Source organism: Notolepis coatsorum (genome assembly GCF_963971535.1).
Source record: "Notolepis coatsorum genome assembly, chromosome: 2".
In the NCBI taxonomy this organism is placed as follows: Eukaryota; Metazoa; Chordata; class Actinopteri; order Aulopiformes; family Paralepididae; genus Notolepis; species Notolepis coatsorum.
The window spans coordinates 185,171,298-185,192,437 of NC_140166.1; the positions used below are offsets into that span (position 1 = coordinate 185,171,298).

The 21,140-nt window shown below is 42.7% G+C and overlaps 1 protein-coding gene across 1 annotated transcript; it reads right to left on the reverse strand.

The window, feature by feature from the left end:
- Window positions 1-8,938: 8,938 nt before the first annotated feature.
- Window positions 8,939-20,690, reverse strand: mmachc (metabolism of cobalamin associated C; the record flags this gene model as incomplete). Its single annotated transcript, XM_084308008.1, has 5 exons — window positions 8,939-9,976; window positions 10,245-10,421; window positions 18,890-19,042; window positions 19,741-19,938; window positions 20,601-20,690. The coding sequence occupies 5 exons, from the start codon at window positions 20,688-20,690 to the stop codon at window positions 9,842-9,844; spliced, it is 753 nt and encodes a 250-aa protein (XP_084164134.1). The 3' UTR covers window positions 8,939-9,841.
- Window positions 20,691-21,140: the final 450 nt, after the last annotated feature.

Sequence of the window (21,140 nt, forward strand, 5' to 3'; positions counted from 1 at the left end):
TATTGTATTATTCTATGTCTATTGTATTATTGCACAATCGATGTGGGCATGACCACCCACATTTCACTGTATGCCCTGGTATGTATGTGACAAATAAACCTCTTGATTCTTGATTCTTGAATGTTTTCCCATCAAACTGATTTTTAGAATAGAAAACGACTTCCAAACAGTGGAAGTTAAAGTGGCTAAAAAGTACACGTATTTAGTGGCCGGCATTTGTTTCCAGTCCTCATACAAACCATGTTCAAACCATAAATAAATCAGTGTTTTTTGTTTTGGAAGGGATGTTAAGATAAGCAGGATTCTACCACGGTGCTGTGGCTCCCACTATGCATCACAAAGAGTTAATGTACAATACCATGTACAGGAGCAAAAGTTATCTGCGATGTTGGGATTATGCCAGGGGACCCTCAACCTGGGCTAATCCCTCCCGTTTGACATCAACGCTAGCCTTTGATGATGTGGCCAAGGCTAGAGACGACCAGGAGTCAGGTGGATGTAGTCGTCCCGGGAGACGGTTCCAGTATCAACAGTGTGAAACATCTGTGTACTTGTCATATGTTTTAATTTATAATTATAATTTGTATATCTTTATTTTTTATATATTGTATTTTTTACAATTCTATAATAATTTTCTTTTTATAATTATATTCTATTCTATTGTACTTCTGTTTTAATTTAGCTTATATTACATTTCATTTGATTCTACCGTAATTGTCTGTCCATTAATGTCCAAATAACGACCAAATCAAATTCCTTGTACTGTATGTGTAAACTACTTGGCAATAAAGACCTTTTTTATTCTGATTCTGATTCTTATTCTGATGCTGATGTTTGAGTTGTCAGATATATATTTTTTGGTTCTACTCAATTTGTAAGACTGGTATAACCATATATAACCATACATGCTTCCCCCCTATGCAGATTGTTTTGTACAGTATGTGTGAGTCATCAGATACAGTTTATTGGTTGTTATTGGTTGTTGTCGTGGGTCGCACGTTACGTTTCTCAGTAGGCTACATCATCTAACTACAGTAGTCATTACACTGCCCTGTCATTACTTCATGCACATTGCCTCGTGTTTGCTAATCGTGGGAATGGGAGCTTCCTGTGTGCATGTGGGCAGATATTTAGTGGCCGACTGTGTGTGTCTTTCTGTCTAGCACACTAAATGGATGGCAAATATTGCAACGTGTTTGTGTGTGTGTGAGAGAGAGAGAGGCTATACTCCATGCTAAATATAACTTATTCAATACATCAGATGAGTGTGTGTGTGTGTGCGTTTGTATGTGCGTGTGCGTGTGTGTGTGTGTGTTCAGTTGAGAGTGGAGGGATTTCCAGTTTAATCGCCTTGCTGAGTCTGATAATGAGATAATCGGACAGTCCTCACCACCACTTCCCTCCATCTATCCATCCTCCTCTCCATCCCTCCATCTATCCATCCTCCTCTCCATCCCTCCATCTATCCATCCTCCTCTCCATCCCTCCATCTATCCATCCTCCTCTCCATCCCTCCATCTATCCATCCTCCTCTCCATCCCTCCATTTATCCATCCTCCTCTCCATCCCTCCGTCTCTCCATCCTCCTCTCCATCCCTCCATCTATCCATCCTCCTCTCCATCCCTCCATCTCTCCATCCCTCCATCTATCCATCCATACCTACATCCTCCTCTCCATCCCTCCATCTATCCATCCTCCTCTCCATCCCTCCATCTATCCATCCCTCCATCTCTCCATCCTCCTCTCCATCCCTCCATCTATCCATCCTCCTCTCCATCTCTCCATCCCCCTCTCCATCCCTCCATCTATCCATCCTCCTCTCCATCCCTCCATCTATCCATCCTCCTCTCCATCCCTCCATCTATCCATCCTCCTCTCCATCCCTCCATCTCTCCATCCTCCTCTCCATCCCTCCATCTCTCCATCCTCATCTCCATCCCTCCATCTATCCATACTCCTCTCCATCCCTCCATCTATCCATCCTCCTCTCTATCCCTCCATCTATCCATCCTCCTCTCCATCCCTCCATCTATCCATCCTCCTCTCCATCCCTCCCTCCCTCCATCTATCCATCCCTCCCTCCATCTATCCATCCTCCTCTCCATCCCTCCTCTCTATCCATCCTCCTCTCCATCCCTCCATCTATCCATCCTCCTCTCCATCCCTCCATCTATCCATCCTCCTCTCCATCCCTCCATCTATCCATCCTCCTCTTCATCCCTCCATCTATCCATCCTCCTCTCCATCCCTCCATCTCTCCATCCCTCCATCTATCCATCCTCCTCTCCATCCTTCCATCTATCCATTCTCCTCTCCATCCCTCCATCTCTCCATCCTCCTCTCCATCCCTCCATCTCTCCATCCTCCTCTCCAGACCCCAGACCCTCATCTTCTGTCCACCAGCCTCTCCATTGGCCGCTACAACAGGGAGGGGATTCTAAGCTTTTGGACTGGTTGATTATGCTAATCCAGGAAACTGATAAGTAGACGGTTTAAAGCTGTAACCCCCAGAAGCACACACACACACACACACACACACACACACACACACACACAGACAGTGGTTATGCCTGTTATCCTCTAGAGGGAGATAGGCTCTGTTGTCAGAATAAGCATGAGAGAGAGAGAGAGAGAGAGAGAGAGAGAGAGAGAAAGAGAGAGAGATTTGCACATACTTCTGCACATAATTCCTCACTCACGTCCATACAGTGAAGGCGAAAAGTCTCCTTTTGACAGTTGATCTCTCTATCCCTCTCTTCCCCCCCTCCACCCCTATTCTCCTCTAATAATCCCGCCCTCCCTCTCAATGCCCCCTCCCTCCCTCTTCTCCTCCCCTCCTAAGCCTACTCTGTCGCTGCTATGCTGCTGGCCTTTCCCCCTCTTCTTGTTCACTGTTCTCTGTGGGTGTTTAACACAACTTTACTGATCCACTAGTCATGGAACACCACTCATCTCCCTCTCTCTTTTCCCCTCTGTCTCTCCCCATCTCTTCCTCTCTATCGATCTGTGCCTCTCTCTTTATCTGTATTTCCCTCCCCTACTATCTCTTTGCACCCCCCCCTCTCTCTCTCACTCACACACACACCTCCGTTTTATGCCAAAAAATATTTAGTACACAAACTGTATACACATACATAAAGCATACACATGTGTCTATCCCTGGTTTCTTGTGTATCCCAGAGAGCAGCACTCAGGAGATGTCCGCGCTTCTTTTAACAACCCTCTTCTAAACTCATTTTCTTTCATGATCCGCAGCCCTCTGCCAACTTCTCCAGGATTTATAGGTCTTTCTCTGGCTCAATCTCCGTTTGACTGTTCAATGCAGCATTTACTGAAACCACAAGGTTTGGCACGGCGCTGTCTACACTACAGCTGCAGTATGTGTGGGTTTATCAGAGGTGGAGAGATCACTGTGCGCAGCATCAAACGGACTTCCTATGGCGTAGAAAACACAAGGAAACCAAGACGGCATTCGTAAACTGTGATTTGTGATCTGCCTCAAACTACACGCTGGAGGCACGTTCTTAACCAGGACCAGGGGTACTGAGGGGGCAAAGAGGAGGGAGAGACCAGGAGGGAAGGCAGGTCAGAGAAAGACTGTAAGCCGGCCAGCAGTCTAATCAGCACTATCACACTCCTCCATCACCTCTACCCTCTGTTCCTGCTCCTATGCAGTGTCCCCTCCCTCCCTCTCGCTCTTCCTCACCCCTGACGGGCCTCCCCGAGCAATCCATCTCCTGGCTGATTTCAACCAATCACAAGCTGAGACTCGCAAGGCTGGCTATATATCCGCCACAGAGGATGACCCAACTGCAAGCGGGTGCTGCCTGTCAGCCACTGAGATGTTTTGTTTGTAACCTTTATTTTAACTCGAAGGACATTGAGGTTTCCCTCATTTACAATGACGACGAGTTGACACACACATGAGCAACACAATGAAAATATAAAAAGAATAGAAGAAACTAAAAACAATTGCAATTTGACAAACAGATTTAACACCAGATGTTTAAAAGCAGAAGCAGATGGGATGACCTCTAACTTTAGGGTGTGTTGAAGAGCGTTCCATGTGTTGGGGGCATCAATAAAAAATGCTGTCTTGCCCAGATCCGCTTGTGTAACCCTAAGAGTAAGCCAGCTGTTGCATCTGGTCTGATTCAGATTCAGATTCCTTTATTGAGCCATTTGTGTAAAAACACATTGGTAATTGTTGCAGCAATACAGTGTATGCATTTTCTTTTCTTTTTTCACAGTAAACAACACCAACACAGACACATGACAAGAAACGAAACAGTGCAGTGGAGGATTAATCAATAAAATACATATATATAAAGTGAAGAGTGCAGAGTTCCAGTACGGACTAGTGCAGTGCAGTCAGTGTCATTGTGCCAGTGTCACTTGGGGGCAGAGGGGGGGGGGGGGACCTGAGGCATTGATCAGCCTGGCGGCTGAGGGGAAGAAGCTCAGTCTGTGACGAGCTTTCACAGCCTTTGGGATCCTCAGCCTTCTCCCAGAGGGGAGCAGGGTGAAGAGGCTGTGACCGGGGTGGGATGGGTCGGCCATGATCTTCCTCGCCCTCTTCAGCGCCCTGGAGTCGTGCAGGGACCTGAGGGAGGGCAGGGCCCAGCCGATCACCCTCTCCGCGGAGCGAATCACCCGCTGCAGCGTGGCGAGATCTTCTGCCGCTGCAGCGGGGAACCAGGAGATGATGGAGTGGGTAAGGATGGACTCAATGATGGCCGTGTAGAATTGGGCCATCATGGTCCTCGGCAGTTTACATTTGTTTAACGGTCGGAGGAAGAACATCCTCCCCTGGGCCTTCTTGAGCAGCACCAAGCATGATGATAAGCACCAAGACTCCAATCCAGCAAGGATGATAAGGAGGGTGTTTACCACTAATGGCTTTGAAGATGAACAAGTACCAGTGGTAACTGTGCCTCTGAGAAAGAGAGGGCCAGCCCACTTTTTCATAAAGTTTGCCCATAGCAACAGAGATTACACCTTCATATCATGAGAAGTGTGGGGAGGCTGCTAGACGTGCTCTACTCACTCTGCTACTGTATCTGTCCAGATCACATCAGACATGGCCCTTTACCTTGCTGTACCTTAGGCAAGCAGGTTGTGTAGGAATATAAGGATGTCATTAAAAGTATTCAATATTTTAGCAGGACCTGGTCAGTTAGGGGTTGAACTTCTAGACTAGGCAAAAAGCAAGAAAGAAAGGAAGGAAGAAAAAAAGAAAGAAAAAGACTTGTATGCTAAATCACTCCCCTATTATTAATATCTATTGGCTAATCTGCCTCTTCCAAATGTGCCTCAGTAAATGCATTCAGAAACAATATAATATCTTTACAGATAATATTTAGTCTTGTCAGTGGTCAAAATTGCCCATGTTCTATTTGACTGCACTGCTTAAATGAAGAAATGTGTTGAAATGAAATGCAGGCGCATTTCAGATGAACATTAATTTGTGTGAGTGTGCATATCTGTGTGTGTGTGTGTGCACTCACATGCATGTGTAATATGAGCATAAATATGGAAGCAACTGGAGTGGCTTAGGGTGGGATGTGAGTTATATGCAGGGCTGAATTGTATGGATGTGTATACAGTAGAGAGAGAGAGAAAGAGAGAGAAAGAGAGAGAGAGAGAGAGAGAGAGAGAGAGAGAGAGAGAGAGAGAGAGAGAGAACGGGAGGGGATGGGATAGAGAGAAGATGGGACAGAGAGAGGGAGAGGGGGGATAAAGAGTATCTGTGGGAGTATAATTAACTCCAGTGGTCTCGCTCTCTGCAGGCCTGCGGCACAGTGCTCTGAACTGCTGATTCAGTACAGAGAGACAGAACAGAGGGGGAGAGAGAGAGAAAGAGAGGGAGGGAGGATAGGGATGCAGGGGGAGAGAGAGAGAGAAAGAAAGAGAGGGAGGATAGGGATGCAGGGGGAGAGAAAAAGAGAGGGAGGAAGGATAGGAATGCAGAGGGAGAGAGAGAGAGAGAAAGAGAGGGAGGAAGGATAGGGATGCAGAGAGAGAGAGAGAGAAAGAGAGGGAGGAAGGATATAGGGATGCAGCGGGAGAGAGAGAAAGAGAGGGAGGGAGGATAGGGATGCAGAGGGAGAGAGAGAAAGAGAGGGGGGAAGGATAGGGATGCAGAGGGAGAGAAAGAGATGGGGGGGCTTTTGGGTTCACAAGGAGTGGAAAGTTTGAAACAGAGATGATGACACAATGGGGAAACTTTGAACATTCTGCAGTTGGGAGTGTGATGAGAGATGGACAGTGGGGACATGCAAGGATTTGAAGGGATGTACAGAGAGAAAATTAAACACTAACTTAAGACTAAATTAAATGTCTACTTAGTATACCTATTATACCTTTTTATAGTGAAGTGCTGAATTTGGCAGGTCTTTGAAGGACAAGGGGTGCAACGCCAATCCCTGCACTATCAAGAAGAGTGTAATGCCATCTAGAGGTTGAGTTGTGTAAGTTGAATTCTATTGAAGTTCAAGTGCAGAATTGCTGATGCACAGGTCCTCAGCAGCTCCCTTAACCTCTAGAATAGCACAGCAATTCAGCAAAACACAAGGGACAGCCGATCCCATGGCCAATAAACTCAATACACTGAGAATAAAGAGAATTTGGCAAGTAGACAGCTTAATTATTTATATGACTGCATGTAGGGGTGAGAATGAGTAGAAAGCTCTGGATACAATGTTACCATAGCATTGTGATTCGTAATGTTCTGCTATACTTATTGAGAATCCTTTTTGCAATATATTGTGATTTATCAGTTTTTTCCCAATTTAATAGCCAATAGTAAAAAGCTAAAATAATATATAAAAATCCATGAATCAATTAGCAGGTGAAATCCAAGGACTTTCATACTTTCAAGCAGTCAAGATTAAGACAATCCCCCTCCCATTTTCTAGATTACATGATTCGAAATCATCAAAAGCCTTGAAGCAGAACTGTGAAAAATGTCAACGTATCCATATATCATTGGGGAATATATTTGTTGTAGAGATATTCTTCCTGATCCATAACTGCATAACGTATAGAGCTGGTGGGGAAGCACACTTAAGGAGTGTATGTACAGTTGTGTAAAGATTGAAATGCACTTTGATGTCAGTTTTGAGCCACGCCATTCTGACTCCTAGTGGTAGAATTACAAAAGATAAACACATGGCGGCATTCATCCTTCTGCACCAAGAGGTGCATTTGGAACTTTAGGCCACTGTATCACAAGGCTTCTCCATGTAAAGTGAGCATACAGTACCTGTTCAAGCATCCCTCCAGGGGAGGCTCATCTACCCTGGGGGTCAAGAGGTTGTAGTGTGGGCTGTTGGCTCATCTACCCTGGGGGTCAAGAGGTTGTAGTGTGGGCTGTTGGCTCATCTACCCTGGGGGTCAAGAGGTTGTAGTGTGGGCTGTTGATGCAGTGAGGGGAGGGTTAGCCACAGTTGAGGACTAGTCAGTCTCTCACCACACTGAGGCCGAGGTGCTGTCACATCTATAATGCAACAGTAGGTACAGGTGTCAGGTAAACAGCAGAGAGGTGAACCAATAGGACAAAAGGCTTTAAAAGAAGGGAGTGGGTGTGAGAGAGAGGGGCATGGGAGTATGCACACCAATATGGTAGTACAGTAATGTATCTGAGGCAGAATAAAAATTAACTATTCATACCTTCATAGACTTACACCGATATACACTGTATATGCGTGCCTAATTTTATTGTATGCTAAAAAGTACTTTCACGTCGCCAACTTAAGTAAAATACTTCTACAGTACTTGAGTAGTTTATTTCAGTCCACCTTTCACATCTGAACTGCAGTAATTAGTACTGTTGGAGTGTCTTTTCAAATCAGTACAGTTGGTGTCTTTTCAAATTAGTACTGTTGGGGAGTGTCTTTTCAAATCAGTACAGTTTGTGTCTTTTAAAATCATAGTTCAGAGCATACTATGAAAGTGTTCTGAAATCGACCTGTGGGTTTTCATGCTTGTGTGTCAAGTGCTAGTATGGTAAGTGTGTATATATTCATATTGTAAAATTGAATAGAAATAAAATAGAATTTGACAGACCATTTTATTAAGGCGAGTAAGAACATAATCACCATATATATATATCCGTTTTGCCACTAGTGCACCCTTCACCACTCACCATTGTGACCTTTATAACCTGGTGGACTGGACATATCTTGTCTTCACACCAGAAGGCTTCTTCACTGGCTTCAAATAATTTACAAAACCATACTTGGTAAAACACCTCTCTACCTCTCCTCCCTTCTGCACATCTCCACTTCTAACTACAACCTAAGGTCCAGCAACTTATTACAAAACACCCTTAAACTCACTCGCTCACTGCTTTTAAACAAAATCTGCAACATATCTTAACCGACTGTTGCACCTGCTGACTGCCTCCCAATCGCACGCATAGCCCTCAGACTATTCTCTCCTCCCCCTAAGCCCCCTCACCTACCTCCCTCCCTCTCCCCCTTTCATCTCTCTCTGGTTCTCGCTCACCCTCTGGTTCTCACTCTTCCTTTCTTTTTCCCCTCTCGCTTTCCTTCTCTCTCCCTTATTTATTGCTGTCCTTGTATACTATTGCTACTGTCATTTTGTATTTTATTTACTTGTATGCATGTACATAACCTTGTTTTTGTTACAGCCTCCCACCCCCCCTTCCCACAAAAGGCCTTTGCTTTTTGGACAGGCTGCTTTTGTATATACGAATTTGTTCTTAATTGCTTGCCTGGATAAATAAAGGTTAAATAAAAATTAAATATACATGCTAATGAAAAATAAGTAGTAGACATTTTGTTCCAATAACATCAAGGGGGCAAGTACTAATAACACTCTCTTCATATTAGGGCTACTCTATAAAAAAAAAAAATCATAATCCTGATTATTTTGATCGATACTGAAATCACAATGATTAAACACGACTAGACATTGATTTGAAAACATCATATGCGTTTATTGAACTTAAACACTGGTGTTTCATTGTGGTGCAGCCACGACCATGTAACAGTATTTTAGCTTGTTCCAAACCAAAGTGTTTCCAAAGGCTGCCTTTGTCATATTCTACAAGTTACCAAAGATATTTTAAAAGAAGGAAGGGTGCGCTGCATTTACAACGTGAAGACAAAATGAGAGCAACATGACATGCGGCACAATAATAGTTTTATCTCAATTATCTAATTTTCATGGTTGTCGGAAGCCAAAATCATAATTTTAATTGAAACTCAATTAATCGTCCTGCCCTACTTCATACGATTGTTTTCATTTGTTAGCAAACAGTGTATTCACCTATGCTTTTCACAACAGAGTCCAGTAGCTTTCCTCACTTAACTTCAAGTATCTTTCCCCACTAGTGCAAAGTTGCTCAACACCATCAATTACATTCTTACCTGTTCAACAGATATTTAAATTATTATTTAAATAATATAAATGTATTATAAATATGTTATTTTACCAACACCAACAGCTTACTTCACATTTAAACTCTCAGCAGCTTCTTATAGTCAGGCAAATGTAGTAAAATCTGACTTTGGTAAACAGCAGTAGAAGACATCATGGTTGTTCAGGTGAACTTACTGAAGATTGACTCAAGGTTTAGTTTCAGTGGCAACGATGCTTTTTAATTTGTGCCGTTAATCCAATGAGATCTGGATGGTCTCCCATCTTGTGTCTCTATAAATACCTGGTCAGCAGCCGGATTTAAATCCATCTTAAAATCAGTCTTTCCTTAAAAGAGCAACAAGCAGCAGATTGTCCAACCCCAGGGAGGAGGGCCCGACACTGAGACTGTCAATCAGTATGTCCGTTCACTAGGCTCCGTGTGTCAGTTTCAGGTCAGCTGTCTTCCTCAGACAGGAAGCCCCAGGACCTCAGCAGGTCTAATCGCTTGGCCGGAGCGGTGGAGAAGTAATCCATCTGCTTCTGGGAGTAGGTTTGGACTGCAGGGATGATATCTCTGTAGCTCCATTCCTGCGTGCGCACAGACACACTTTTTTTTTACCATTGGGAACACCTGACTTTCACTCAGGTGCTCAGAATGTAAAGGCAACAGAAAGTGTACAACACAGAATACAGCATCCATTACATTGTAAATAAACAATAATGCACTATCTTCTTCACATGTTATTGGATTGGGGCCACAGGTTGCCGGTTTGAAAAGAGCATGTGTGCTCGGCAAACCTTCTCGGGCTTTCACTGTTCATTGAGTATCTTAGCATATACTGTAGGACTACTGTACCCGCCAGCGAAGGTTGAAGCTCTCTAGCAGCAGTATCCTGTCCTCTCTGGAAGGCACACAGTCAGGAGGAGCATGCCGCACCAGCTCAGAGCCCACCTCCACACCATCAAACACCAACAGAGCTCTGATGGCAAACCAGCCTCCATACCGAGGATGCACACACACTCCAAACATCTTCTGTAGATGGAAGAGAGATAGAGATAGACATGTATGGGTAAGTACTAAACTAAGTATTAGTATAGCAAACCATGAATACACAACATTGTGGGCCAGTTAGCCAAGGTAGAAACAAATCAGAACAAACAAGCAAGCAAACAAACAATTAATGTTAGTTATCCTGTCTTCCTTCAGGATAGACTCTGCATTGTGTTGTTGGATGTCAAAGTAAAGTCACTTGAATGAAATCTCTCCTTGCTATAATATACAACACAGGCTCCCGATATTATCTTTATAACATAGGTTTATTGGCATAAACAGCTAAATAGTTACAATTAGGTTGCTCTCAGGTTCTCTCTGTGTGCGCCGAATACCGAAGAAGGAGACAGAAGAAGCCCTCTCTCCTCCAAGCTGAAATACCAAAGAGACCATGGCCCTCATTTATCAACGTTGCGTACGCACAGATATGTGCGTAACCCGTGCGTATGCGTACAATCATTTCTAAGCAAAGTGTGGGACTTATCAATTTGAACGTGTGCTTGACTTTGTGCGTATATTTACTAGAGGTGGGCATAGATTAATTTTTTTAATCTAGATTAATCTATCTGCAATCCTGGATTTAATCTAGATTAAAATGGCTAAAAAAAAAATAAAAAAAAATGCCGAAGGCATTCAAAATATGTGTGTTCTACCCAAATAATGACCAGAAGTAAGTCCTTACTTTTTCTTTCCTCCTTATGTTTCTCAGGCCAGGTGGCCCATTACACCATGAGCCCATCTCCCGTTTCCAAAATGCATTACAGACTGTTTGAAAAAGCTGTTTTGCTATGATAATTGGTAATGAAATATCAAAATAATGTTCAATAAGATGTACTTGTGTTTAATAAGTTGTTTTATTCAGAAGTTAACACAAATAAATAATATTACCAGTACAGTACAGTATCTAGCACTCTCAGGAGCAAAACAGAAAGAATCATTTCAAACTTGAACTATGTGACATGGCTTGAATCAACTGCTCCAGTGGAGTTGCTCAGTGGCCAATGGTGTCAACTGTGGTTGTACTGGGCAGCTCCCAGGTGTGAATGGAACTGTGTGAATGTGAAGCAGGGCGTTCCTGAAAAAGAGCATCTGTGCTCAGCGAACCTACCCTGGGTAATTAAGGTAAAAAAAAAAAATGATTAAAAAAAAAAAAAAAAAAAAAAAAATTAGATGAATGCGTTAATTATATTATCGCGCGATACTAGTATAGCGTTAACGCAGCACGTTAACGCCGTTAACGGCCCAGCTCTAATATTTACGCACAGCTCAGGGCATGCGTACCTGGCGCCCGGCGGTAGAATATGGATACTGCAGACGGACGGCATATGCTTTCATCAGTTTCATGCATTAGTTTCAACGCAGAAATAAGCTTTCGTTCATTAGTTTGACTGACGTGTTCTGTATGACCCCCGTAATTCATTATAGTTAATTGTAAAATAGCAACCGTAGTGTAATTATGGTCAAAACCCTATAAATAGCATTTGGAATAATAGGTCTTTCCTTCTGAATGAATGCAGCATGGTTTATATATAGCGTTATCGGAATATATGGGGTGTACTGACTGCGCTCCGCGTAACTCAACTTGTTATTATTTTGCGCATAGATTGCAGAAATACGGGAACGTTTTGATTATATTTAAAAGGCTTTGCCATTGTTAAACGAAATAAGTGGAATTTCGAAGGTGTAAGCAGAATACAAGTCATATGAACACGCACAATATAGTGTTCTTCCCCCTTCCTACTGTATAAGAAAGAATTAAAAACGTATTGCAACGAGAACAGAGGTTATTTGTTGAGTTTATGTGTATTACAAAACCCTTGCAATAAATGTGTCTTAAATGAATGAAAAGCATACATGCTCTGGATATACAGGTAGCATATATCGTGTACACTGTGGGTGATATGACTTGTATTCTGCTTACATAACTTCGAAATTCCACTTATTTCGTTTTACAATGTCAAAGCCTTTTAAATATAAATCAAAACGTTCCCGTATTTCTGCAATCTATGCACAAAATAATAACGAGTTGAGTTCTAACAAAGAACGTATTACATGCTGGGTAGGCTGATAGAGTAAACTGTAAATGAAATAGCCTATTTAAGCATTACATCACGCGCAGGAGTGGTTTGTGAACAATAAACCATGCCTAGGGGTGGTCGTTAGGCCCGAGGCGCAGCCGATGGTCGTTAGACCCCCCTAGGCATGGTTTATTGTTCACAAATCACGACTGCAAGTGGTGTAAAGCTTTTATACAACTGCCACATTCATCCAACCTTATTTCTATACAATAAACACACATTAATCGAAGATTTATTGAAAAAACCATCCGCCAGAAAAAGTAGTTCCCACAACTACAAAAAAGACAATTTGCCTCCATGTGGAAGCAGATCGGAAGTGCATCCAACCAACTAACACATCCAACTGTGTATTATTGGAATGATTGAGAGAAGTTGCCTCATGTGGAAGCAGCTTGAAGTGCATCCAACCAACTAACACATCCAACTGTGTATTATTGGAATGATTGATTGAAAATTTTATTACCAGATGCAGAATGGGTACAATACAGTACAGCTCAATACACACAATTGTTAAGGGAATGCAGACCTACTTTCCATAGAACTTCATTCTTAGATGCTTCTATAGAAAGTAGGTAAAACAAATTAAAACGTTTTCTTTGCCCTATAGGAAAAAAACGTTTTCTTCGCCCTATTCTTTTATTTATTTTTTTAAACCTACTGTAGAGGGCCTAAACTTAACCAGTTGGAAACCAAGCGTACAGTAATAAAATTAGCAATCAATCAATCAACTCAATAGGCCATGCTCACTTAGAACAGCGCAGCACCCAGCTCTCTCTCAGTCTGACTATCCCCCGCGTTGCAGGCAGAGTGTGTGTGTGTGCGTGTGTGTGTGCGCGTGCGTGCGTGCGTGCGTGCGTGCGTGTGTGTGGGGGTGTGTGGCGGTGGGTGGAGACTAGAGCGAGCGCTGACAGTCGAAAGGAAAAAGAAATTGAAAAAGAAATTGAAAATTAATTAATCAATCAATCCGCGATTTTTCTTTTGTTACAGAATGATTCAAGACCCATCAATTACATCATCCAACATTGTTTAAACGACTAAGACATTCGCTGTGACAGAATCGCTTGATATTTAGTCGTTTAGTCGCCATCAACATATCCATTTGTAAAGATTATTGTCCACCTTCTTGTGATCCGGCGGATTGATGTGATGTGATTCGGTTGTGGGCGGGTCCTGGGCCAGCAAGCGTGGACTGATCGCAATCATCAGAATCGAGAAATTTGCATGCCGTTGTATAAAACATTATAGAGGATAGGCTATAATAGCAGGGTCTTCCCAACCTTTATTCCCCAGAGCCCCACGATTCCTGGGAGACATATAGGAATATGATATGATATAAGGTATACTGGTCCGTCAGCGAGGAGATTTAGCCCACAGCGGATAGCCATTAAATGCCATTTGAGAATAATAGGCTATTAATGCAAAACGACGGCCTATAGCCTATACATATTATTTAATGTTTTCACAAGCGTAAAGATACAGCTAGATGAACGATCAAGTTAGTTTACTGTGCAGGCTCCGCAGGGCTGTGCCATGTGCTATTATATATGCGCAAGTTACTGTTGCATAATGTAGGCTATGGCTGCTATTATATGTAATTCATATAGGCTACCTAATACCGACAACAAAATAGATTGTATGCCTCTACAAATCATATTATACCCGGTAGCCAATCAAACGAAACTGATAAAGGCATTCATATTCCAGCATGGTTATGATGACACACCAACGCCAAACAGTGGTTAACGGTCTTTATTAGTATTTTGAGCTGTCCAGGCAGAATTGCAGCAATGGTCTTAGGAAGTCGTTGATATCTGACATCACCGTGTACAAGTCCACCTTTTATTTCTCCCATAACACGGGTTGTGTCTTCTTGGTTCGACAGCGCCTCCGTGAACAATCTCGCTCGTGGAGTTTCTCAGAGTTCGCTCGGGTTAGTCCATTATTTCACATCCCATGGGGGGTGTTTCATTACCATATATGGATAATCATGCACGAGCATTGACGGTAAGAACAAATGGTATTTATCATTATACAACGGCATGCAAATATCTCGATTCTGATTGGCTGAAACAGTCAATTTACACGTATGTATCTGTCACAATTCGCTCTTGGTCCCAGGACCCGCCCACAACCGAATCACTATCACTCTGCGTGCGAGTTTAAAAAAAAAACAAGATGGCGGACAATAATCTTTACAAATGGATATGTTGATAGCGTCATAACGACTAAATAATAACTCTGTCACGGCGAATGTCTTAGTCTCTTACACAATGTTGGATTGTGTAATCTATGGGTCATGAGTCATTGTGGAACAAAAGAAAAATCGTGGATTGATTGATTGATTATTTGCAATTTAAAAAAAAAATGTCTTCCTTGCCCCTGACTGCAGAGCTCACTCTCTCACACTGTCTGGCGCGCGCGCACGCACGCGCACACACACTCCTGTCAGCAATGGCGGAGGAGAGTCAGACTGAGAGACATATAAGCAGCTGAGTGCTGCGCTGTTTTAAGTAAGCATGGCCTATTGAATTGATTGATTGATTGCTAATTTTATTACTGTACGCCTGGTTTCCAACTGGTTAAGTTTAGGCCCTCTAAAGTAGGTTTAAAAAAATAAATAAAAAAATAGGGCGAAGAAAACTTTTTTTCCCTATAGGGCAAAGAAAACTTTTTAATTTGTTTTACCTACTTTCTATAGAAGCATCTAAGAATGAAGTTCTATAGAAAGTAGGTCTGCATCCCCTTAACAATTGTGTGTATTGAGCCGTACTGCATTGTACCCATTCTGCATCTGGTAATAACATTTTCAATCAATCAATCATTCCAATAACAACCGCTAACTTCATAATTAAAAACTAAAGAGTTCAAGTTCAAGTTCTTTAATAGTTGTCATACAGAAGTACAGAATACTTTCATACAAAATGCTTCTTACTGTTACGCTCCAGAGACTGTGCTAGACAAGATAGTATCAAATAACATAATAACATAATATAGCATGAATTTAGAAGAAGAAAATGAGGTCACAGTGTTCGGTATAGACAAGAAAAGGTGGATGTGTTAGTTGGTTGGATGTCTTAAGGCCTCTGCATGCTACAGAAACTTCAAAGCAACTGCAACACAACATCGACAAAGCAACGGTGTTTTAGACACTCTGCCTTTATGCTTCTGCAACATCGACGCGCAAAGTTAGTTTAACTAAAGTTAGTTTAGGTTCGTGTTAACAATAGATAATGTACAAAATAAACGTATTTCCGGTGATTTTAGACGTCGCTCTTTTATTTTGAAAACCCCCGACCGGAAGTGTTATAGTGTCTGTTGCTAGCAGCTTAACTTTCTGTGCTTTTCGAGCTAACGTTACCGTAACATCATTAGTTTCCAATGGAGAGGACCTCGGCTCACATGCATGCAGCTCAAACTACCTATTGGAATAAATTAATTGATTGATGTTTAACTTGTCCCTGTGTGTGTCCAGTCATTTCGACTAGCAAACGTTGTATTTAACGTTACCTCAGGACGGATACCATTGTATTTACTTGGTTAGCTATGTAGCTAATGTGGATAGCATTTTGAATAGACCCAATGCTAGCTGGCTGGCTACAGCTTTATTTACTAAATTATGGAGGCTTTTTAATCGTCAAGGTAAGAGAGGATTTGTCATGATCAACTGAAGGCGTATGCTATGGAACAATATGTGCTTGGGTTTTCAGAAAAAGGCGAGCTATGTGACGCTAATTATTTAGCATCAACGCTGGCTTCAACAATGGAGGACATTCTCTGCGGGACTAATATTATTCTATGACAGCCCCGCCCCCATTCGCTAACCAACCAATCACTGCTACGCAATATCAACGCAACGGTTGTTCAGATTAGATTCTGGGGACATGTACGCAACGTCCAAGCAACACAGTCTACAAGACCCTCTAAAACAACCGCGCTGAAATCGCGCCGATGTTGTGTTGCAGTTGCTCTGAAGTTTCTGTAGCATGCAGAGGCCTTTAGTTGCAAGACAGTTGGATGTGTTAGTTGGTTGGATGTCTTAGTTGAAAGACAGTTGGATGTGTTAGTTGGTTGGATGTCTTAGTTGCAAGACAGTTGGATGTGTTAGTTGGTTGGATGTCTTAGTTGAAAGACAGTTGGATGTGTTAGTTGGTTGGATGCACTTCCGAGCTGCTTCCACATGGAGGCAATTTCTCTTTTTTGTTGTTGTGGGAACTACTTTTTGTGGCGGATGTTTTTTTCAATAAATCTTCGATTAATGTGTGTTTATTGTATAGCAATAAGGTTGGATGAATGTGGCAGTTGTATAAAAGCATTACACCACTTGCAGTCGTGATTTGTGAAAAATAAACCATGCCTAGGGGGGTCTAACGACCACCCCTAGGCATGGTTTATTTTTCACAAACCACTCCTGCGTGTGATGTAATGCTTAAATACAGAGTGTGCATAGGACCCGTGTACGCACGGTTGATAAATCCCGATATTTCTGTGCGTACACACATTCTAAATTCCGTGCGTAGGAACGGAAATAGAACACTTTCTACACAACATTGATAAATGAGGGCCCATGATTCTCTATCTCCCTGGCATAATATGCCCATTTGTTATCACCCTCTCCTTTGGTTATCTCCCTTTCTGGCGCCTTAAAGTTCAACACAACCTTAGTTCTTCTAGATTTGTTCCCCCTGCGAGAGACGCCATCTGGATACCTGTATCTAGTCTAGGTAACTAAAATTTTTACACTAGACGTAATATCAGGTCAGAAATAAGAATAGACTGTTCCCCCCATATCAACACTCCAAGTGACCGTTGACATATATAATTGTCCTAATGGTTTTATCCACTCATTCAATCATCTTCAAGTGGTGAAGCTCAGTATTGACCCTATTCACATTGTTGTGAAGGATCAGATTAAACCGAATATATATATTTATTTATGGATATATATTTAATAGTATTTGTATATCGTTTGATATCCCTTGTATATTCCTTGTACATATACACGGAATATCCCTTTATTCTACTACAGCCCATAATAGTTCATTCTCTTATTGGACAAAAGGACCAGGCGCCAGGGACCGGCCCCTGGCGTTCAAGTTCAAAGGTACCGACGAGACATGCCCTTACTAGCCCCAGCTCCGCGCAGGAATACGGCTACCGAAAGCAGAGCGGCACTACTTGTCCACGTGCATATAAATATGGCGCAAGAAATGTAGAATTCCTCTTAGTCCTTTACCCTTCTACCCAACTAAGTAACAAGACGTGAAGCCTCACCCCACGATACCGCGTGCGGTGTAGTACGGCCTGTTTGGCCTTAGAATAGCAGTGAGACCTCGTGCGAATTAATAGCTGAATTGCCAGAGTTTGGCACCGTATTTCTATTAAGTAATAATAGTCTATTATGTATGGTGCATCGTGCGGTTAGAGTTCTAAAGTGAGCAGCACCCCCATCGCTTCCTCGTGTTATCTAGAGTCTTAACCAGGTTGGGCAGACCACACGTGGTGCTTTCATCCGAGGAGTTCTAGGCGAGGACCGAGTGGACCTGCACATTGGATTACCTACCCCGACGACTGCTGAGCCCTATACGGCATGGAATATCTATTTGCTTTGGTGCTTTGATTTGTGGAGCGGATAATCGCCAACACCGGTGAGTGTTGGATTTACCCCGAGAGGAGCCAAGGTGAGACGGCGCTCAGACCAGACTGAGGTCGCCTCGCTTCTTCTTCGTTGTGGACCTACAGCTACAGCTACCGTCTACAAGAGAGCCCAAGTGTATTCATCTGTGGATCAAGATTCTACGGGCACTGTGTTCTGTACCTGAATTCTCCCTAGAAATCGTTGACCAGACGGGATACAGCCGACGGCTCTCCTACCCCCCCTACTGGCTTACAACCGGCAGGACCCTTTACAGTATATCCCGCTATAATCATTAAGTGCCATCGTTATAATTCCCTAAGAGCCAGGTTGTATACTTGCTTCCTGCGTAACCAGAGATTGGACATTCAGTGTTGATTTGCCTACGAATACTCATTTGCCTTACAAGTGCATTCAAATCATAAATGTAATAAGTAACTATTATATGTACCCTTTGCTATATATTAAATATTTGACTATTACCTTTGTGTGGACCTGATTTCATATGTGGGAAAGTGTTCATCATACTTAGATATCGTGTACTGTATGGCCAGTAATTAAAGTACATAAAGCGGTAGTGGTTTAATGATACCATACTTATCAATACAGTCAGGGAATTGTACCCCTCAGATACACACATGGTAGCCATTCCGCTTTTATGTCATGCTCAGGTTGGGTTCCTTACCACCCTGTTCCCACTTGAATATGGTCAATGGGACCAGTGGCTTAGCCTGGCTTACCTTCTCTCCCCAGGGGTGATCTGTGACATCATCCTGTCGGTAGTAGTATGTTGCTCCGGACACATGGGCAGCAGTCTGGGCCAGAAACTTAGGCTTCCTGCTGGGTAGCATTTCGTAGTCATAACTCACATCAACCTTCAGTCCTGGGAAACACTACAGGAAGCGGAAGAGAAAGGGGGAACAATGCAATTAGATCTGATCTAATCTAATCTAAGTGACATGTGGTTCGTCACTTGCTGGCCAAGCTGCAAAGCCATGAACACGTCAACATTATGGGAAATGCACATACCGTCTTATCCAGAGTCAGACAATAAGATAGATTAGATACCAATTTCCTCATTCACTAGAAAGCTATCGGGCTGCAAGCTAGCCTAGCTTTGCACAAATTAATGGAAGCGGATACGGACCACTAGCTAGATGTTGGCCAAAAACACCTCTGCCGGAGGTTTAAGCTAGGCTAGTGGTTCGTATCTGCTTCCATTAATTTGTGCTAAGATAGGCTAGCGTGCAGCCGGATAGCTTTCTACTGAACGCACAGAGGGGAAATTGTTATATCTTCTTGTCCGACTCTGGGGAAAAAAGTAAACGTATTTCCCATAATGTTGGTATGTTCCTTTAACACTCGCTGGAGACTCAATGCCTAACCCTAATCTAAACTAGAGTAGGGAAAAAAACATATTTAGTTGATAATCGATTTTTATTTAAGATAATTATACTAGTAGGCTTTTTTTTTTTTTTTTTTTTTTTTTTTTTTTTTAATAAATATATATATATATGGTATTATTATTATTTGCAGCTGGGCCAACAGCAAGGACCCTGACCTGGGATGACAATCACCAACCACACCTTACCTGTGATACAGTAGAGCTGATGCAGTCTTTGATGCACTGGTCGATGGGGTCAGACACCCCCTTGCAGCCCTTGTTTTCCATGAAAGGTAGGAAGACATGTTCAAACATGGCAGGGGTGCTGAGCACCACGACAGCCAGGGTGTCCCCTGGGCAGGCCAGATGGAGAGATGGAGACAGCACTGCATTGTACCAGCCAATCTGTGGACAAGAGGTAATAACTTTATCAATCCCTGGGGGGCAATTAGGGCATTGTCAGTGTGTGACCGATCGTATGGTACTCCTCTTGCGTTGTGTAACTTGTCGATGCCCCAAGGGAGATTCGAACACGGGTCTCCGTCTCCCACGCCGTGGGCGACGACATAGACCGCTGCACTAAGAGGTGAATTCACTCCTGGGTACCGTATCTATGTGTCTATTAACCCTGTTATGGGGAAGTGAGTTTAACTCGCAGCCCGCTTACTGCCACAGTCACTTCACAAGTACAACAACACACGCGTTTATCGTGACTGGGGATATTACTCACGGACCTCCGTTACATCAACATGATTGATCACACACATAAGAACAGTCAAAATAAGTATATAAAAATTACTAAATATAAATATATCTCTAGATTGTCAATTCACAGACTGGCAGATATAGATGTCTAGAGAATGTCTACAGATATTTACAGAGTAGGCTAATGTCAATCAAAGCAAAGTAGAAACACAGCCACAGGTCTATTTGACCTGCTGTGTAAACCTAGGCAGACGTTGACATGAACGTATCTGTTGTCACTGATTGTGCTGTGGGTCTTCTTGCTATCACGCTTTTATCCAAAGCTACATAACGTTACACGTGTTTAGAGTCTGCGACCATACCTTGAGAGGATACACTTCAAACCCGAGCTTTGATAAAGAGTCATTTAGAACTCCTGTCACACTCTCCACTTTCACACAGGGAGACGCCATTACTGAATGCAAAGTGGTGGATTGTGGGAAACTGTGTTCTATCATCCACTGTCAGGCGTTTTCTAGACACATTTTCCTTGTTAACGTCTGAACATTATGGTTGTCAACACATTAGCTACAATGCGTGGAAATGATCAAGAAAAAATATTCTGGGAAAGACATTTTACGAGACGATTCTTTAAGAAATGATAAGAAATGATTGACTACATCATCCAGATACCCAGCGCGGCGACGTGCGACGCAATTACGTCGTTGGGTTTTGGGCTCCTGGATTTAAAAGTAGATCGCACGGTAATCGGTAAGTAGCTGTTGTTGTTTTTCTCCCTGCTCTTTTGCTAAACACAATATATCTTGTTTTGGCCACTCGGTACTAGATTTATAATCTCATCATAACTAGTCACCACCACCAACCAACGTATAAAATAACAGCCTTTGGGTAAGTGACGTTAG